This window comes from Meriones unguiculatus, chromosome 18 (genome assembly GCF_030254825.1).
Source record: "Meriones unguiculatus strain TT.TT164.6M chromosome 18, Bangor_MerUng_6.1, whole genome shotgun sequence".
NCBI classification, from domain to species: Eukaryota; Metazoa; Chordata; class Mammalia; order Rodentia; family Muridae; genus Meriones; species Meriones unguiculatus.
Genome location: NC_083365.1, coordinates 15,407,037 through 15,423,269, shown reverse-complemented (window position 1 = coordinate 15,423,269; position 16,233 = coordinate 15,407,037). Strand labels below are relative to the sequence as shown.

Here is a 16,233-nt window from a genome sequence, read left to right as displayed (position 1 = left end):
ATATTATTTAGCAAAATAACAGGTCTGTTAGTGAATCTATCTCTAAATTGATTTGACAAGATGAAAGGGTTATTTATTCAGTAGGAAGCAGGTAAACAGAAAAAAAATTTTTTTCCTGTTTGCTATATAAGCCCAAGTTCTAATGTTTTGGGATCCTCTCCATATGACACAGAGGCTCCTAGCACTGCTTTGTGCTTTTATCTGAAAATGTTTTCCTTCTTGTTGTATTTTTACTTTGAGTCAAGTTTCAAGGTCTTCTGGGTATGACAAAGCGCAAGGTAATACACAGTGTCATATGGAAAGAAAAGGCTCGTCAGAAGAAAGCACCCATAATTATTTATTTCTGCACTGCATCAGTGTGTGTTATGTATGGTCAAGTATTCCTCGCAAACTGTCAACAAGTGTCACCATAAATGATAGTATTGAAACATCTCCTGCCGTAGACTTTCCACTAAGTGTATGCTTTTTTTTTTTTTTTTTTGACAAATACTTGTATACAGATCTTTCTATTACAGACTGGAATTTGTTCACCGAGTTCCTCTTGATTCTCTTCTCTCTGGAATTCTGTACTACTGACCGACGGTAAAGAATGCGCTCCCATCTCCCCCGGTCCCACCACCATCAAGAAACAGAGCAACCTGAGGCAGGGAAGAAGGCTCAGTGATGTACTTAACTTCCACACACAAGGACCTGAAATTGCTGCAGAAACCACATTTTAAAAGCCAAGTGTGGTGGCTGGAGAGATGGTTCACTGGTTAAGAGCATTTGCTAATTTTCCAGAGGACCTGGGTGCGGTTCCCCAGCACCCACACGGCAGCTCACAACAGGTGATCCAGGGCCCCCTTCTGGCCTCTGTGGGCACTGCACACACATGTGGAAGTGCAAAATATCCATACACATAAAATAAAAATGAACTTAAAAATCTTTGAAAGAGAAAAAGCCTGAGTGTGGGTCTGTAAGACGGCTCAGAGAGTAAGGGTACTTGCCACCAAGCCTGATGAGCTGAGTTAGGCTCCGTATGGTGGAAGCAAACCGACCCCAGCAAGTTGTCCTCTGACTTCTACACACATACAGTGGTGTGGGACGGGAAGGGAGGGAGGAGGGTTAAAAAAAAGGGAAGGCAGACAGCTGTGTCGCTGGGGCCCACTGGCCAGGCAGTCTAGCCTACCCTTCCAGCTCCATATCAGTGACCGTCTAAGGAGGTACACTCTGCCTGGAGTTGCCCTCTGGTCTCCACACACATGCAAACATGTCTGTATCGTGTGACGCACACACGTGCACACGTACACACACACACAAATCAGTGAAGGTTAAGGGCTTGCCTAATCTGCCATTTACACCATGAAAATTGGTGTAAGTAAGAAAGCCCTGAGAGCCAAAGACAACCAACACCATAGGTCCTTACAAAATGTAAGATATTAATAAAGAGCAATGGCTGAAAAGCAGTTGAGAAGTGATTGCTCCATTCAGGAAGTGGAGGCAGGAAGATGAGTTCAACAGCATTTATTCTCCCTGCCAAGGCTTTCAATGTACCCCAGCGTCCTGCTTAACACAGATCCCTACACAAACCCAAAGCACATCTCCTCCAGTGGCTTGTGACTGAAGGGCAAGCAGCTTCATAATGCTGAAAACGTGGCTCACAGTTTCCAAACTTAGCAGTGGGTGTCTTGCTTTTGCCATGCTGGAAGCCGAGCCCAGGGCCTCATGTATATTAGGTAAGTGTTCATCCACGGAGCTATAGCCCTAGCCCTAATAGCTACTGCTAGATCATTTAACACTTACGTAAAGGCAGTGGAGGGGTACACTTCTGTTGTCTTAGGTACCCGGATGAGGATCAGTTGAATTCAAAAGCTCTTTGATCACCTCCCCCTGAGGGGGGAGCAGCCTTACCAGGCCACAGAGGAAGACAATGCAGCCACTCCTGAGGAGACCTGATAGACTAGGATCAGAAGGAAGGGAAGGAAGACTTCCCTTATCAGTGGACTGGGGGAGGAGCTTGGATGGAGAAGAGGAAGGAAGGGTGGGCTTGGGAGGGGAGGAGAGAGGGAGCTACAGGTGGGATACGAAGTGAATAAATTGTAATTAATATATAAAGAAAAAAATTTAAAAAAATCATTCATAGTATGTACCAAATTGGTATACTTTAGAGATTTTCTGAAAATAAGTAAACTAAAAAAAAAAAAAAGTTCATGACTAGCTGGGTCAACATAGTGAGATTTCTTTCCATGTTTGTCAAAGCAGAGTTTACTGGCATGTGGTCAAGGCCCCAGAACTACGGAAGCCGAGATGGGAAGGTCACCAGAGTTCATGAGGTAGAGGCCAGATCAGTAAGTAATGGTGGGGCTGCATTTCAAAATCAGCTTCACTAAGTTAATTATTAAGGAGTTCTCTTTCTTATGATTTTTGTTTACCTATGCTGTAAAGCAGAGGTTCTCAATCTCTGGGTTGTGACCCCTTGGGGTCAAATGACTCCTTCACAGGGGACCCATATCAGGGTGTCCTCCATATCAGACACTTACAACTCACAGTAGTAGCAAAATTACAACTATGAAGTAGCAATGAATATAATTTAACACAGTTCCTCACCACAACCTGAGGAACTGTATTAAAGGGTCGCAGCATTAGGAAGGTTGAGAATCACTGTTATAGAGACTTCCTGTAGCCTCCAAAAAGCAGCTACAACCAGGCTGAGGCTCCACAGACCATTTTACTATAAGACTCTTGTACGGATGATCCAGGTGAGAGAACCATCACATTCTCAAGGAATCATGCCACGGGGTGGGGGTGTTAAGGAACGAATAGTCTGCTCCACCCCTGAGCTCTATCGCCCATGTTTTACTGTGTGAAGAATGTGCAGTCAAAACACGACTCTGCGCCGAGCATATGTGGAAAGTTATTTAATTGTAAAATAGAAAAGGAGGCCAGAGTACAGTCTTGAGGGTAATTGGCTCTTTATACAGATAATCTAGAGAGGTTTGGGAGTTAAACATTTTCATAAAGCAATAAAACAAAACAAAACAAAACAAAACAATAAAGAGCTTGAAGTTACATTTTACAAAAAAGAATGGAATAGTCTGTCAAGTGTCCATATATTTCAGACAATATTGGGATGAGAGTGAGTCGCACAGGTCCGGACCTTTCACAGGAAACAGCGAAAGTTACATTAGACGTATCTATAGCATCACTGAGTACAAAAAGTTCCTGTTCTGCATACAAAAGCAATTTTCCATAAGAATAATTTCTTAGGGGGAGGGGAGTAAGTCCATGAAATATTTCAGAAACCCAAATGCCAAAAACATTATCTTAAAATCCAGCGCCTCAAAGTGCTCGTGTGGAAATCATGATGGAAGGCACAGAATACAGTCTCACGTCCCCACAATGGAATTCTCAAAAAAGCACAGATTTTGCAGATTCGAGTTCTCTTGCCAGCTGCTCCTCCCAAGAACATTGTCACGGTGGCCAGCAGAACCAGTTGCTAGCTTACTTACTTTCAATGACCAGCAGAGCGACAGTGTTGCCTTTGTTTTTTCTTGTTAATCTTCATCGTCTTTGTGGGAAACATACCTAAGCAAGTGATGCATTTTAAAATCATAACACATGCAGAATATGTACAAACAAAATTTTAAAAATATTTGCTTCATATACATGTAAATCTACTTGCATGTAGCTGAAATTGAACAAATATAAAATTTCTGCTTCCTAAAAAATGTTTTCAGAGAACCTGAGACAACTTAAAAGCTGTACAAAAGTTCCTGGGAGAAATCTCTTCACAGAGTTATTTCCAGCATCAGTCCACCATAATTATTACACATTTGGTCTAACCGACAACAACCACCCTTAAACTTCTTGTTTCTGAGAAATTAAGTCTGTACCCAAATCAAAAAGAATTCCCTGTAACAGTGGCTTACTGTGGGTTTTGGATCTCCTCAACAATCATAACTCATTTGTAACTGTAAAAAAAGAAACAACCAAAAAACTATTTACACAATTCAGTTTTAAATACATTTCACAAGTTCTAAAGTTTTATATTACAAGAATTCGGAGCTCATGGCTTAAGTCCCATTATCAATCTGTAGTACTTTCTATTATCCGGTATCCCCATGGCTGTGTCCTTACTGTGTACAGTTCAAGACTGAATTCTTTCTAGACAAAAGGTAAAAGCAAACACATGTCCACAGCGGCTAAACGGCTTCTTTGTTGGTCTGGAGACGCGTCATAGCCTCCAGCTTCTGCCTGTAGGCCTCTGCCTCCTGCTCCTTCTTCAGCAGCTGCTGTCGGTATTTCTGGGCCTCTCGGTTGGCTTCATCCAGCTGTTTCTGAAGTGCTTCTCTCTCCTAATTTAAAAAAGAAAGTCGTGTTTTCAATCTTTCAAATAATATTAACATAATCATGTATTCTTCAAAAAAAAAAAAAAAAGGAATCATTGTGGTGGCCACAGAAGCTGCCTACCGGTACCTCCTAGACTTCTTACCTTTCCAAACAATTCACAAACCCCCAGTTTTGTTCTCTGTATGAGGGGGAGATTATCCTTTAATTTCAAGAAAATTATTGATAATTTAGAAATAAGAATAGGGTAAACACAAAATGTGCAACTGTTCTTCTCTATGTCCTGAAGGACGTTCTAGAAGACTTAAAAGGAAACGACAAACACACGCCTACAGATAACACCTGCACAGCAGGGCACCTACCACATGAGCAAAGGCAATTCCACAGCCTGCTTCTCACGCACCAGGCTATGAACGAGAAAAGTGATGCTCAGAGGTGATGTTCCTTCCCAAGAACACCGTGGGGATTGGTTTATGGGATTCAAATGTCACTAATTCTAAAACAGGCCACACTCCTCTACACTACCAAACATACTACCTGAACTGCATCACAAAGGACACTGGTCCAGACACGCAAAGCCATAAGGTGGGCCATCCAGAAAAGGCTACTCTCACAACCTTCCACTGCTAAACAGGCATAAAATGTTTAACTTAAATCCTCAGTTATTGAGAGCCAATGTATACAAACCCAGTCCAATGAAAGTAGCTTATTTCTTTTCTTCATTCCGCCTCTGTTCAGTTATCAAGGAAAAGGAACCAACACTTCAAAGAACCCTTCTGTATGAACCTCTAGTACGCACATGGAGAAAAGCTAATCCACACAGGCCCAGGCTCTGGAACGTGTCCTGTCTTAGGAATGAAGTAACATCACAAAACCTATGATCTGCTAGTGAGGTAGGGGCCAGAATAGAACTACGGATTATAGATAAGGCCACTGAGCAGCACACATGACCAGAGGAAGCAGGTGAGACAGGTCCTAGAGGACAGTCGGAGGGTCTCTTCCTACATACCCACTGCCTCCTGATATGGCCTCTGCTTTCCTGCTCAGGGGCTCCTACCAAGAGGAGTGACCGTCCCCTCCCTATGATCCCACTCATATACTGAGAATGAATTAGCTATTTTTCTGATTGCTATGGGTCCTCCAGGGAGTGTCTGAGAAGTCCAATGTCCTGTATTTCCAGTTTAAGCAATACCGAGGTCCTTCTCTTAAAACCATATTACCCTGCTGGGTAGTACGGTCTCTTAGACCCTTCCCTAGTGCTAGAAAAGATGGCAACCAGAAAGTTGGAAGGCCCGAAGAGTCAGGCCTCAGAGAAGCAATCAACAAGAGAACTTTGACCTTGCCAATGATCAGGGGTAGAGGAGAAGGGGAGGGGCTTAGCTGTGTTTCCCTAGAAGAACGAGCGACTTCTGGGAAGAGCAGGCATAGCTATGTACAAGTGGCTCTAAAGTTTACCTATGTCATACTCACTTTGGCAGCACATACACTAAAATTGGAATGATGCAGAGATTAGCATGGGCCCTGCACAAGCACAATATGCCAACTCATGGAGCATCCCGTAACTGTACTCCAGCTCCAGGGGGATCTGATACCTCTGACTTCGTCAGGCACCGGCACTATGGATACACACATACACATAACTAAAAACCAATAAAAATAAATCTCTTTGAAGTTTACATGTGCTAAGAAATAAGATCGTTTGGTAGTGTTTTGAATATACATAGAAATTTCCCCAGTTGCATAGGAAATATTTTAACAAACTGACTGTAAGGGATCATCTTATTTTAGCTATATATTAACACCTGGCATTTGCAAGGGCTTTGCTATTATTAAAGAAGACCAAAGCAAATGGAGTGAGACAAACAGTGTCAAAGTGAAATGGCTTACTCCTATTTACATCATCTCACTTCAAACACATACGAGCGAGTGCACGCACATACACACCCAGCTGGGGAATCAATCACAGGGCCTCAGACATGCTAGGCAAGTATTCAACCACTGAGCAGTAAGGAAAATAGAGTTCCCTTTCACCTACTAGGCCAAACGAAGCCTCATTTCAGCAGCATTTTTTTTTTTGTCTAAACCTGTAAACTACGAAGATCTTCAGTATGTGCCAAATATGTTGAATATCTGACTAACACATCAAGACTTTTCATGTTGTACTTCTGACTTCTCAGAAATACAGAAATATAGAAAGAGAACCTTTTTGCCACCTCACTGTTCAAAGCAAAGAAAACTCTGAAAAATGAAGAATGTTACTAATTTTACTCAGAGACCTGTTTCTGATGTTTTAGTTACTGGATACACTTCATGGAAGAAAAGTTTCTTTAAACATGAGCATTTAACACATTAACAGAGTGACAGGCTGACAGCTGACATTTTTAATTACAATTGTTAATCCTATGGATTTAATATTTTGTAATAGAGCCACACCAATTAAAAAAAAACATTTATCATTGGAGTGTGTGTGTGCTAATGTGATAAGGCACATATGTGGTCAGGACAACTTTCTGGGGTCAGTTTTTTCTTTCCATTCCTACATGGGCTCAGGGGGTCAAAAAACCCAAGATGTCAGGCTGCCTCTACCTGCTGAGCCATCTTGTTGATATATTATGATTATTGTATGTATATGGGTGTTTTATCTGCATGTATGTCTGTGCAGAGTTAGTGTACAGTATGCAAGAAGGCCAGAAAAGGGCGCCAGATCCCCTCAAACTGTAGTTATAGACTGTTGTGAGCTTCCTTGTGGGTGCTGCAAATTGAACTCAATCAAGTCCTCTGGAAAAGGAACCAGTGCTCTCGACTGCTGAACCATCTCCGCAGCCTCCAATTCTGATCGTTACACAGCGAGAATCAGTTATTACGCGGTGCTAGGGTACTGCTCTGTGGATGGGTTGGAGCTGCTCAGTATGAAGGAAGCTTGGGGTTCCAGTCCCAGCACTGGAGGGAAACAAAAAGAATTTAACACTAAAGACTTCTAAGAAAACTAAATCCTAGTAATAATCAAGACTGACGGCAACAAGATACACCGATTATTATACTGAATATAGCTGAATTATCAGATAACAGAGCCACAGGACAAGGGGTGATTTCAGTTCCCTTTATTTTCAAAGGTGACTCTCTAGTCCTATCTTGAAAGCAATGGTGTGGGACAATCGGACAATTTTAATATATGACTTTCTAAACTCAAATTTATATCACTGTTCTAGCTATTACAAATACAATTACAATAGTTTACCTTCTGCCTCGACATATATTCTTTCTAATACCGTTTACTGAAGCTTTACTGTATGTTCACCATTGTACTACTCATCGCATTTGTTCCCATTTCATCTTTCTTTTCTTTGAGCCACAGTCTCAGTATGTAGCCCCGGCTGGCTGTGAATTCACTGTGTAGACCAGGCTAACCTCAGACTCAACAGGGTGGACCACCACGCCAGGCTCTTCGTTCACTCAGTCTTCACAGCACTCAACGGCTGATGCTTTTTCTTTTCTGTTGTAATGACGGAGAAGCTACTTCTCGAACATCAAACAAGCGAGCCACAGTCACACACTCAAACACCAGACAACTCCAACCTACAGCTGGGCTCGGACCCGTAAGCCTAATGTTAGGTGTATTTTTAAATTTTCACTTATTACTCTTACTGCTTCATTACTACTACTATTATTATTATTATTATTATTGTGTGTGTGTAAAACGTGTGTATGGGCATGTGTGCCACATATGGAGGTCAGCACTACTTTGTGGAGTTGATTCTTTGCTTTTACCTTTATATGTGTTCCAAGGATCAAACTTAGATCATCCGGCTTATATAGCAATCATTACTTGCTGAGCCACCTTACCAGCCCAACATATAACACACACACACACACACACACACACACACACATACATACACACACACTTTAATGTTTTATCTTTAATTATATGGTGCATATGTATCTGTGTAGGGATGTGTGCATGTGAGTGCAGGTACCTGGAGAAGCCAGACCTTGTCAAATTCCCTGAAGCTGGAGTGACAGGCAATTGCCAGCTGCTTCACATGAGTGCTGTGAATGGAATCTGGCTCCCAGCATATAGTACATGCTCTTAATCACTAAGCCATCTCTCCCAGCCCCTGCCTGTATTCTTTTTTTCTTAAATACAGGGAAGAGTGTAAATACAGTCCCCCACTACCACAAATGATGCCAACTTTCCCACATTTAGAGAAACCACAGTGTAATGGATGAGCCTGGCCCTGGGAAAACTGGCTTCATGATCATGGTATCTCCCTGGCCGATATTAAAGGTTTGTTTCTGTATACGTGGCTATGGGTGTGAGTGTGTGCACTTGAGCGCAGGTGCCTGTGAAGACTACAAGAGTGCCAGATCCCCTTGAACTGGAGTGACAGACAGTTGTAAGCTGCTTGTAGGTGCTGGAAAGTGGGCTCAGAGCCTCTAGAGGAGCAGCCAGTGCTCGTAACTGCTGAGCTGTCTCTTCAGCCTCAAGTATCAAGATAAAAAATTTTTAAAGAGAAAAAGGAGGCCAAGTACCTGAGCTATTTGCTTGTGCCTAAAAATGAATTGCCCAAAGGTGACAAATGATCTGATTTTTATAAAAGCATCTCGACACACTGCCACACCCACTTGCTTCAAATTGTCTGCGGCTGCTGTCTCCATCTCAGGCCTAGAGTTCATAAAGCCAAAATGACCCCCACCCTGACTCTTCCATAAAGATCCTGCTTTGTCTTAGCCCTAGAGAAAGAACTTCCTGAGAAGAGACAGAGGACATGAGGCTACAGAACAAACAAGACAACCCAAGCATGTCTGGGAACCGTGATGTCAGCACTCTGGGGGCTGGGGTGGGAAGGACTGCTGCTAATTCAAGGCCAGTCCGGGCTACCAGGTTACTCCTAGACCAGCCAGGCCTACACAGCGGAGCCCTACCCAAAACAAAACCAAACCAAGAAAACAGATTAAGTCAAATAAACAAAAATGATTTCTGAATAAAAGTTTCAAGATACCGCTTAAAATTTACAGATCACCTTTTACCAGAACACTAACACTAAGGACCCTTAACTCCCACTTAGCTAAAGTACACACATATTTCACTTACAAAATAAACAAACCTGCTAGGCATGCTGGCATATAACTTTGATCCCAACACTTTGGAGGCAGAGGCAAGCCTGTTTAGGACAGCCTGATCTACCAAGTGTGGGCTGGGCCAACCAGAGCTACGTAGTGAGGCCCTGTTTCAAAAAAACCTTAAAAAAATAAATAAAAAATAAAAAAAAAGGAAGGAAGGAAGGAAGGAAGGAAGGAAGGAAGGAAGGAAGGAAAGGAAAGGAAGAAAGGGGAGGAGGAAGAGGATGAAGAAAAACAAGGCAAAGGGGTGGACAGAAGTAGCTCAATGGTAGATCTAGCACTTGCTCAGCAAGCATGAAGCTTGATCCTGAGCACTACTGACACACACACACACACACACACACACACACACACACACACGCATCTACTCGAAAAAGTGAGTCTCAAAACAAACAAAAAACAGAACTGACTAACATGTAATTCATATAACTGGATCATAATAAGTTATAATTCCTAAGAAGCAGGGAAGCGGCCCCTGACATGCTCAGCACATCTCCCTCCCACAAACACGTACTCATTTCACTTTGGAACAGCTCAGTGTTGCTGATTTTGGGGAGTATCTGTAAAGACGCTTCCCCTTCACAGCATCTTCATGGGGAGCCACCGAGAAGTGGGAGCAAAGATGTGGGTACTGACTCACCGTGGCGGCTCCCCTACAAGAAGAAAGCTCTCTCACTGTGCTCACCATCACAATGCACAGGGAGAATCCACACCTACACTCAACTTTTGACAGCTGAGACGAATGTTTCCAGGGATTACTGGGAAATCATTACAGACAGCTACTCTGGCAACTGTGGGCCAGAGAAAGCCCTGTGGAAACTGCATGAGTTAACTTTTATATCTCTTTATGGTTTTTTCTTAATTTAACCTTTATTAATATGTTTGAATGACACAAATTCTTAATGTTGTCCTAGGTATCACCAGATGTCAACCCAGCCTCGACAGTTTTGACAACCAAAAATGTGTCTAGACCTTGTGAAATGTCCCTCAGGCTGCAAGTCTCTCCATTTGAGAATCAGTTCTTACAAAAACTTTGCAGTTAAAATTTGGCCAAGTTAGGTCTGCTGGTCATTAATAAATCCAGGAACAGACTAAAATCACTATTGTTTAAAAATTAAATTGTTAAATAGGCTTACATTTAATGAAATTAAAATAATTTTAAATGTTTTATTATATAATGAAAACAAAGTAATTTTTAACTTTCTATGCCCAAAGAGACCATCTGATAATCAGAAAAGGACAATAAAGAGAACCTTAGGAAGCTGGGCATGGTGACACATGCCTATAATCCCAGCACTCGGGGGCAGAGGTGGGTGAATCTCTGTGAGTTCAAGGCCAGCCTGGCCTACAAAGCGAGTCTAGGATAACCAAGGTTACACAGAGAAATCCTGTCTCTAAGAGAGAAACAGATAGACAGACACACAGACACACAGACACACACACACACACACACACACAGACAGAAGGAAGTAGGGAGGAAAGGAGGGAAGAAAAGATGGAAGAAGGAAAGAGGAACAAAGGGAAGGAGGGAAGGAACACCTGAGGGCTGGGGAGACTGGCTCAGTCAGTACAGTACTTGCTGTGACACCATGAGAACTTGAGTTGTGATCTCCAGTACCCATGTACAAAGCTGGGCATGGCACACACCTGTGATCCTAAGTGCTGAGGAGGCGGAGACAGAGGACCCGTGAGACTCACTCCTCTCCCCTCTAGCTGAACTCGTAAGCTCAGGTTAAAGGAAGGGCCCTGTCTCAAAAAAACAAGGTGGAAAGCTGGGGTGATGGCTTGGCAGTTAAGTGCATTTGCTGCTCTTACAGAAGATGTGGGTTCATCTCCCAGGATTCACATTGCACCTCACAACCATGTTTAACTCCAGTTTCAGGGTGTCCAATGACCCTAGCTTCTGCAGGCACCAGGAACACAATATGGCACACATGCACACATGCAAGCAGAACACTCATGTACATAAAATAAAATCCATTTTAAAAAGAAAGAGTGAAAACAAGGTAGAGTGTGACTAAGACATCCGATATCAACCTCTGGCCTCCACATGCATGCATGCATGCATACACACACACACACACACACACACACACACACACACACACACGGGTACTGAGAATATAAAGAAGATACTGTTTAGTGAGGTAAAGACTGTTAGTTTATATATCAGAACTTTGATGTCCTATAGGTGTCACTTTAAATTTTGAGAAATAAAACATCATACTCAATAGTTAAAACAAGTTTACTAGACATCCTGGTTAAATCATTAGCCATAGATTCTTTTGTGTTTGTTTTCTGTGCATTCTTAAGACAGGCTTTATTTATAAGGCCTGGTTAACTAGATTGTTTAGTTTAATGCTTGTGATTAAGCCCACAAGTCATACCTGTCTGTTGTTCACATAAGTATGAGAATATACTCTCCCTGTCTTTAATAAGAATTGTTGTCATTCATTTAACAAGAACAAACCCCCTTTCTATGACCCAGAGCCTTTGACAGGAAGAGCTAGATTATCACCGCATTTATACACGCAGATCCAGTGAAGTAAGGATGAGGACACTCACCCCAAAATGAAGTAACACTCACCAAACTCCAATTTGGGGGGAACAAAACCTAGACTCTAAGATAGTCAAGAGCTTGAACAGTCGAGAGAGTTCAAAGCTGTTTCTATTGCATTTGCTCTTCAGAGTTATTTAAGAATTATGTTTTATGTTAGACAAATTCAGTAATCAAATTTTATTTAGTCATGTAAGAAAAATCTAAGAGATTGTGATTTGTTATACCAACAAATGAGTTTGGGAGAGGAAAAAGGTTAGATGTTATCAATAGTCTAAATGAATTCAGTTTCCTCAAAGGACATAATAGTAAAATAAGCAGTTATCTTTCGCATTTACAAACATAATCTGTTTAGCAACATCAACTTTCTGTAAGAGGATTTCCAGGCCAATGAGGGAACAGCACTTTAGAAAAAGAGAATTTTCAGTGACTTGTGAGAATGGCATGTAGAAGTTTAACAAAAAATAAGAGATGGCGTCAAAAATCAAAGGTAGTCCAAGTGTTACTAGATAACAAACTTGTTTACAAACAAATTCTTTGCTCATTCATTCATTCATTCAATATTTATTTATTGAAGGCTTGCCATATGTTTGGGGCCAAAAAACAAAATGATGACACTATTCACTTTCATTCTTTATCAAAACATGGCCAGTAATAAATATAAATGACAAATAATAATGATAGTAGTAATAATAATAAAAAAAGAAACAGTTTATTTTGGATGGCTGCGGCAAAGCACACCGGGTAAAAGGCTCCTTACTTCAATTTCTGCAGACTCCACCCGGCTCTCAATTATTTCCATACACTGTCTCTTAGCTGGCGGCTCTTCACTGATGACAGTTTCTTCAGCAATGTCTGTTGCTGGTACTGTCAATACTAAAATGAAAAAGACGCATACATTACACCACTCTCGGACAACAAAACTGTTGCTGCCACTTGCCTGCAGCAGCATCAGTCATTTCCAAATACTGCTCTTGTATGAAAATGTCCCTATCGGTCACCTTCATTTTCTCACGGAAGCCCACTTACTGCAGTGGCTACTGATGGCAATCTTATATATAATGTACTCACCCATACAACTGTAAGGTCACAATGACTTTAAAGATACATATTTAAGGGAGTCTCAGGCACCTGCTAACATAACTGCTTTTCTTAGTTTCTTGTGTATTATTTCTACAATAATTTGTGTAAAAACAACACATGTATGGGAAGGACACAGAGCACATCATTCAAACACATGTCACTATGCATCTGCTCTGCCAACTCCATCTGGAGCATCTTTCCCGCACAGAGCTTTGTCGTGCATGCTAATCCTCTTCCTGAAGGCACACAATTGTGAACACTGTTCAGAACTGCTTCCCATTGGATGAAAGAGCACTGTTTACATTTTCTATGTCTTCATATAAATATGAACATACTGAGGTTATATACTCTTGCTTTGCACAGCAGTGTAAAACGTATTTGACAGGCATGAAGAAAAAAATTCAATTACTGTTTTGAAGTCTCAGGGGAAATTACAGTTGTTTTCTAAGACTACCAAAACATTCTGCCAAAGCGGGGTTATGTGGCACTCAGGAGGCAGAGGCAGGCAGATCTCTGTTGAGTTCGAAGCCAGCTTGGTCTACATAGTGAGACCCTGTCTCAAACATAAACAAACAAACAAACAAACAAACAAATAAATAAATGGGCAGGCATTTATTATCAAAATGTGGCCAGCAAGATGGCCCCACAGATAAGGGCACTTGTTACCAGGCCTGCCCACATGAATTCAACAACTAGATCTACATGGTGGCGGGAAATGAGCTCCCTCAAGCCATGCTGGTTCTCACCTATGTGCTTTGGCGCACACATTCTCCTCCCAACAAAAAAAGGGAAATACTTTTGAATTTTTGTCAAAACATTAAAATTTCTGTTAGTAACAGGGTTAACAAATTTGAAAACTGTGGAACTAATATTAATTTAGCACAGTGTAGGGTAATTTAGAAATGAGAGCTGGCTCAGTGGTTGACAGCACTGGCTGCTCTTGCTGGGCTCACGTCTCTGTACCACACAGCAGCTCACAACTGTCTGTAACACCAGCGTGAAGGGATCTGACACCCTCTTCTGGCCTCCACGGGCACTGCACGCATGTGGCACACATAAATATATGCAGGGATATACTCACGCACATGAAGTAAATATTTAAAATACTAGATATACTAAGAAAATGTTACTTATTTTATTCATATCACATTTTATAACAAGAACGGAAAAGTTGTTTCATTGGACATAATACAGTGCATGTTCTACATTTTAAATTAGAGACGCTTTAACAGTTTAATATTTTTCTTTTTTAGAATTTTCTTCCTTTTTCTATCAACATGAACTTTAGAATCCATTTGGCTAGTTAAAGAAAAAGAAATGCCGATCATGAACTAAATTGTGTCCCTCCTATCCTCTAACTTGCATGTAATGTATTTTAAAGTCCTAACCTCCAGCAATTCAGGATGATTATATTTGGAAGCAGGCCCTTATATGTAATCAAGGTAAAATGAAGTCACAAGTGATACTCTTTCTCTGTGTCCTCTTAGGAGGAGAGGACAGAGCTGGAAGGCATCCATCCACAAGCCATTCTTGGTGTTGGACTTCCAGCTCCCAGAACCCTGAGAAGCGATGTCTTATGTCACAGCTTCTGTTACATCAGCTCTAGCACATTAACACTTTTTTAATGACACATCACCTCTTCTCACGAAGAACTGAATGCTCCTTGACCCTGAGCCTCCCGTGCACAACATGAGCTTCCTTACATTTGCTCATAAAAAAAATTAGTCTGTATAATGTCTGTTTTGAGAAACAATTTTGTTTAAAACAGTTTGTATGTGTATAGGTGCATAATCATGGTATTACATGTGTGGTGCATGTAAATATTTGTGTGGGTATACGCAGGTAACTATGCCTGAGCATTGTAGACAGGACACTGACACCCTTTGTCTTCTTCATTCTTCATCTTAAAACTTAAAAAAAAAAAAAAAAGTTAGGTGGCACACCAAGGAGGCAGAGGCAGGTAGATCTCTGTGAGTTTGAGACCAGCCTGTGCTACATAGTAAGTTCAAGGACAGCCAGGGCTACATAGAGAGAGCCTGCTTCAAAAACAAACAAAAAAATAATGTGTGGGGGTGGGGCAGTGGGGAGGGTGAAGGTCAGAGGACAACTTTGTGGCGCTTAGTGCTACAGCTAGGCTGGCTGGCCAATGAGCTTCAGGGATCTGTCTGTCTCTGTTCCCCTCAGCGATAGGGTCTCAGATGTATGTTACCATGCTGACTCCCCTTCCCCCCATTTTTGGCACAGGGTCTCACTGTGTAGTACTGGCTGGCTTGGAACTTGCTTTGTAGACCAGGCTAGTCTTGAACTCACAGAGATCTGCCTGCTTCTGGGCCTGTGCCACCACACCCGGCTTGACAGCACTTTAAATGTGGAACTTTTAGGTTTCCAGCCTTTTGGTTTCACTAAGAAATGCAGCTGTTGTTTGATCTAACTTGTAAATCTCTGAGGTTTCCAAAAGGTGTTGGAGGGTGGGGGATAGGGGAAGGAAAATATCACAGTGAGGCTCCTAATATTGCTAATAATCCCTAAGTCAACTTTGGGAGTTTAGTTTTTAAACAAGAACGTTAATTTCAGAAATCAAGCTTACTGTAAATTTATAAACCACTGAAGCATAGTCCCTGGAAACTTAAGACAGCCACAAAGGCCATTTTGTTTCACTTAAAGTAATGTTAGCAGAATTTGCTTTGTGGTTCTTGTACAACTGAATAAAAGCCTACAGAATAAAACTGTTCATATCTTCTCTCTAATCTAGTGAAAAATAATTCCTATCCCCTACCTTAAGACAGTTTATAGTTATGAATTAAACATTACCATTCTGCCTCCTAGTTGCCCAGACTGGCTTCTAGTGGACTTTATAGAACACAGACACTGGCTGAGGGAAGCGAGGAACTTATAGCCCAGCACAATGCCGTGTGCAATGAAGAGCACCTTCCAATCTGACAGTAGTGAGCTCACTACGGAAAACAGATCAGTGGAAGACACACTTTCAAAATAATGAATTTTAAAAACGTTTAAAACAAGCCTAGGCCAGCCGAAGCCACTGACCCTACGTGTACACCAAACAACTTTCTAAAGGCACGGCACTTCACTGCAGGCACAGCCCAGAATTTGATGCCCTGGGTTAGCAGCCCAGCCCATGAGGG

The 16,233-nt window shown here is 41.7% G+C and overlaps 1 protein-coding gene and 1 non-coding gene across 7 annotated transcripts in view; one reads left to right on the top strand and one right to left on the bottom strand.

Moving 5' to 3' along the window:
- Positions 1 to 2,882: 2,882 nt before the first annotated feature.
- The window catches only part of Gabpb1 (GA binding protein transcription factor subunit beta 1), a 50,654-nt gene continuing 37,303 nt past the window's right edge, over positions 2,883 to 16,233 (bottom strand). For all 6 annotated transcript variants that reach the window (XM_021642835.2, XM_060371656.1, XM_021642836.2 and 3 more), the window contains exons 8-9: positions 12,768 to 12,883; positions 2,883 to 4,334 (exon numbers count right to left, since the gene is read on the bottom strand). In XM_021642835.2, the coding sequence (XP_021498510.1) occupies positions 4,182 to 4,334; positions 12,768 to 12,883 (269 nt within the window). In that variant the 3' untranslated portion in view covers positions 2,883 to 4,181. The remainder of the gene's footprint in view (positions 4,335 to 12,767; positions 12,884 to 16,233) is intronic.
- On the top strand, positions 5,789 to 5,892 carry LOC132649129 (U6 spliceosomal RNA). Its single transcript, XR_009587559.1, has one exon. It is a non-coding gene; the product is annotated as a U6 spliceosomal RNA (small nuclear RNA).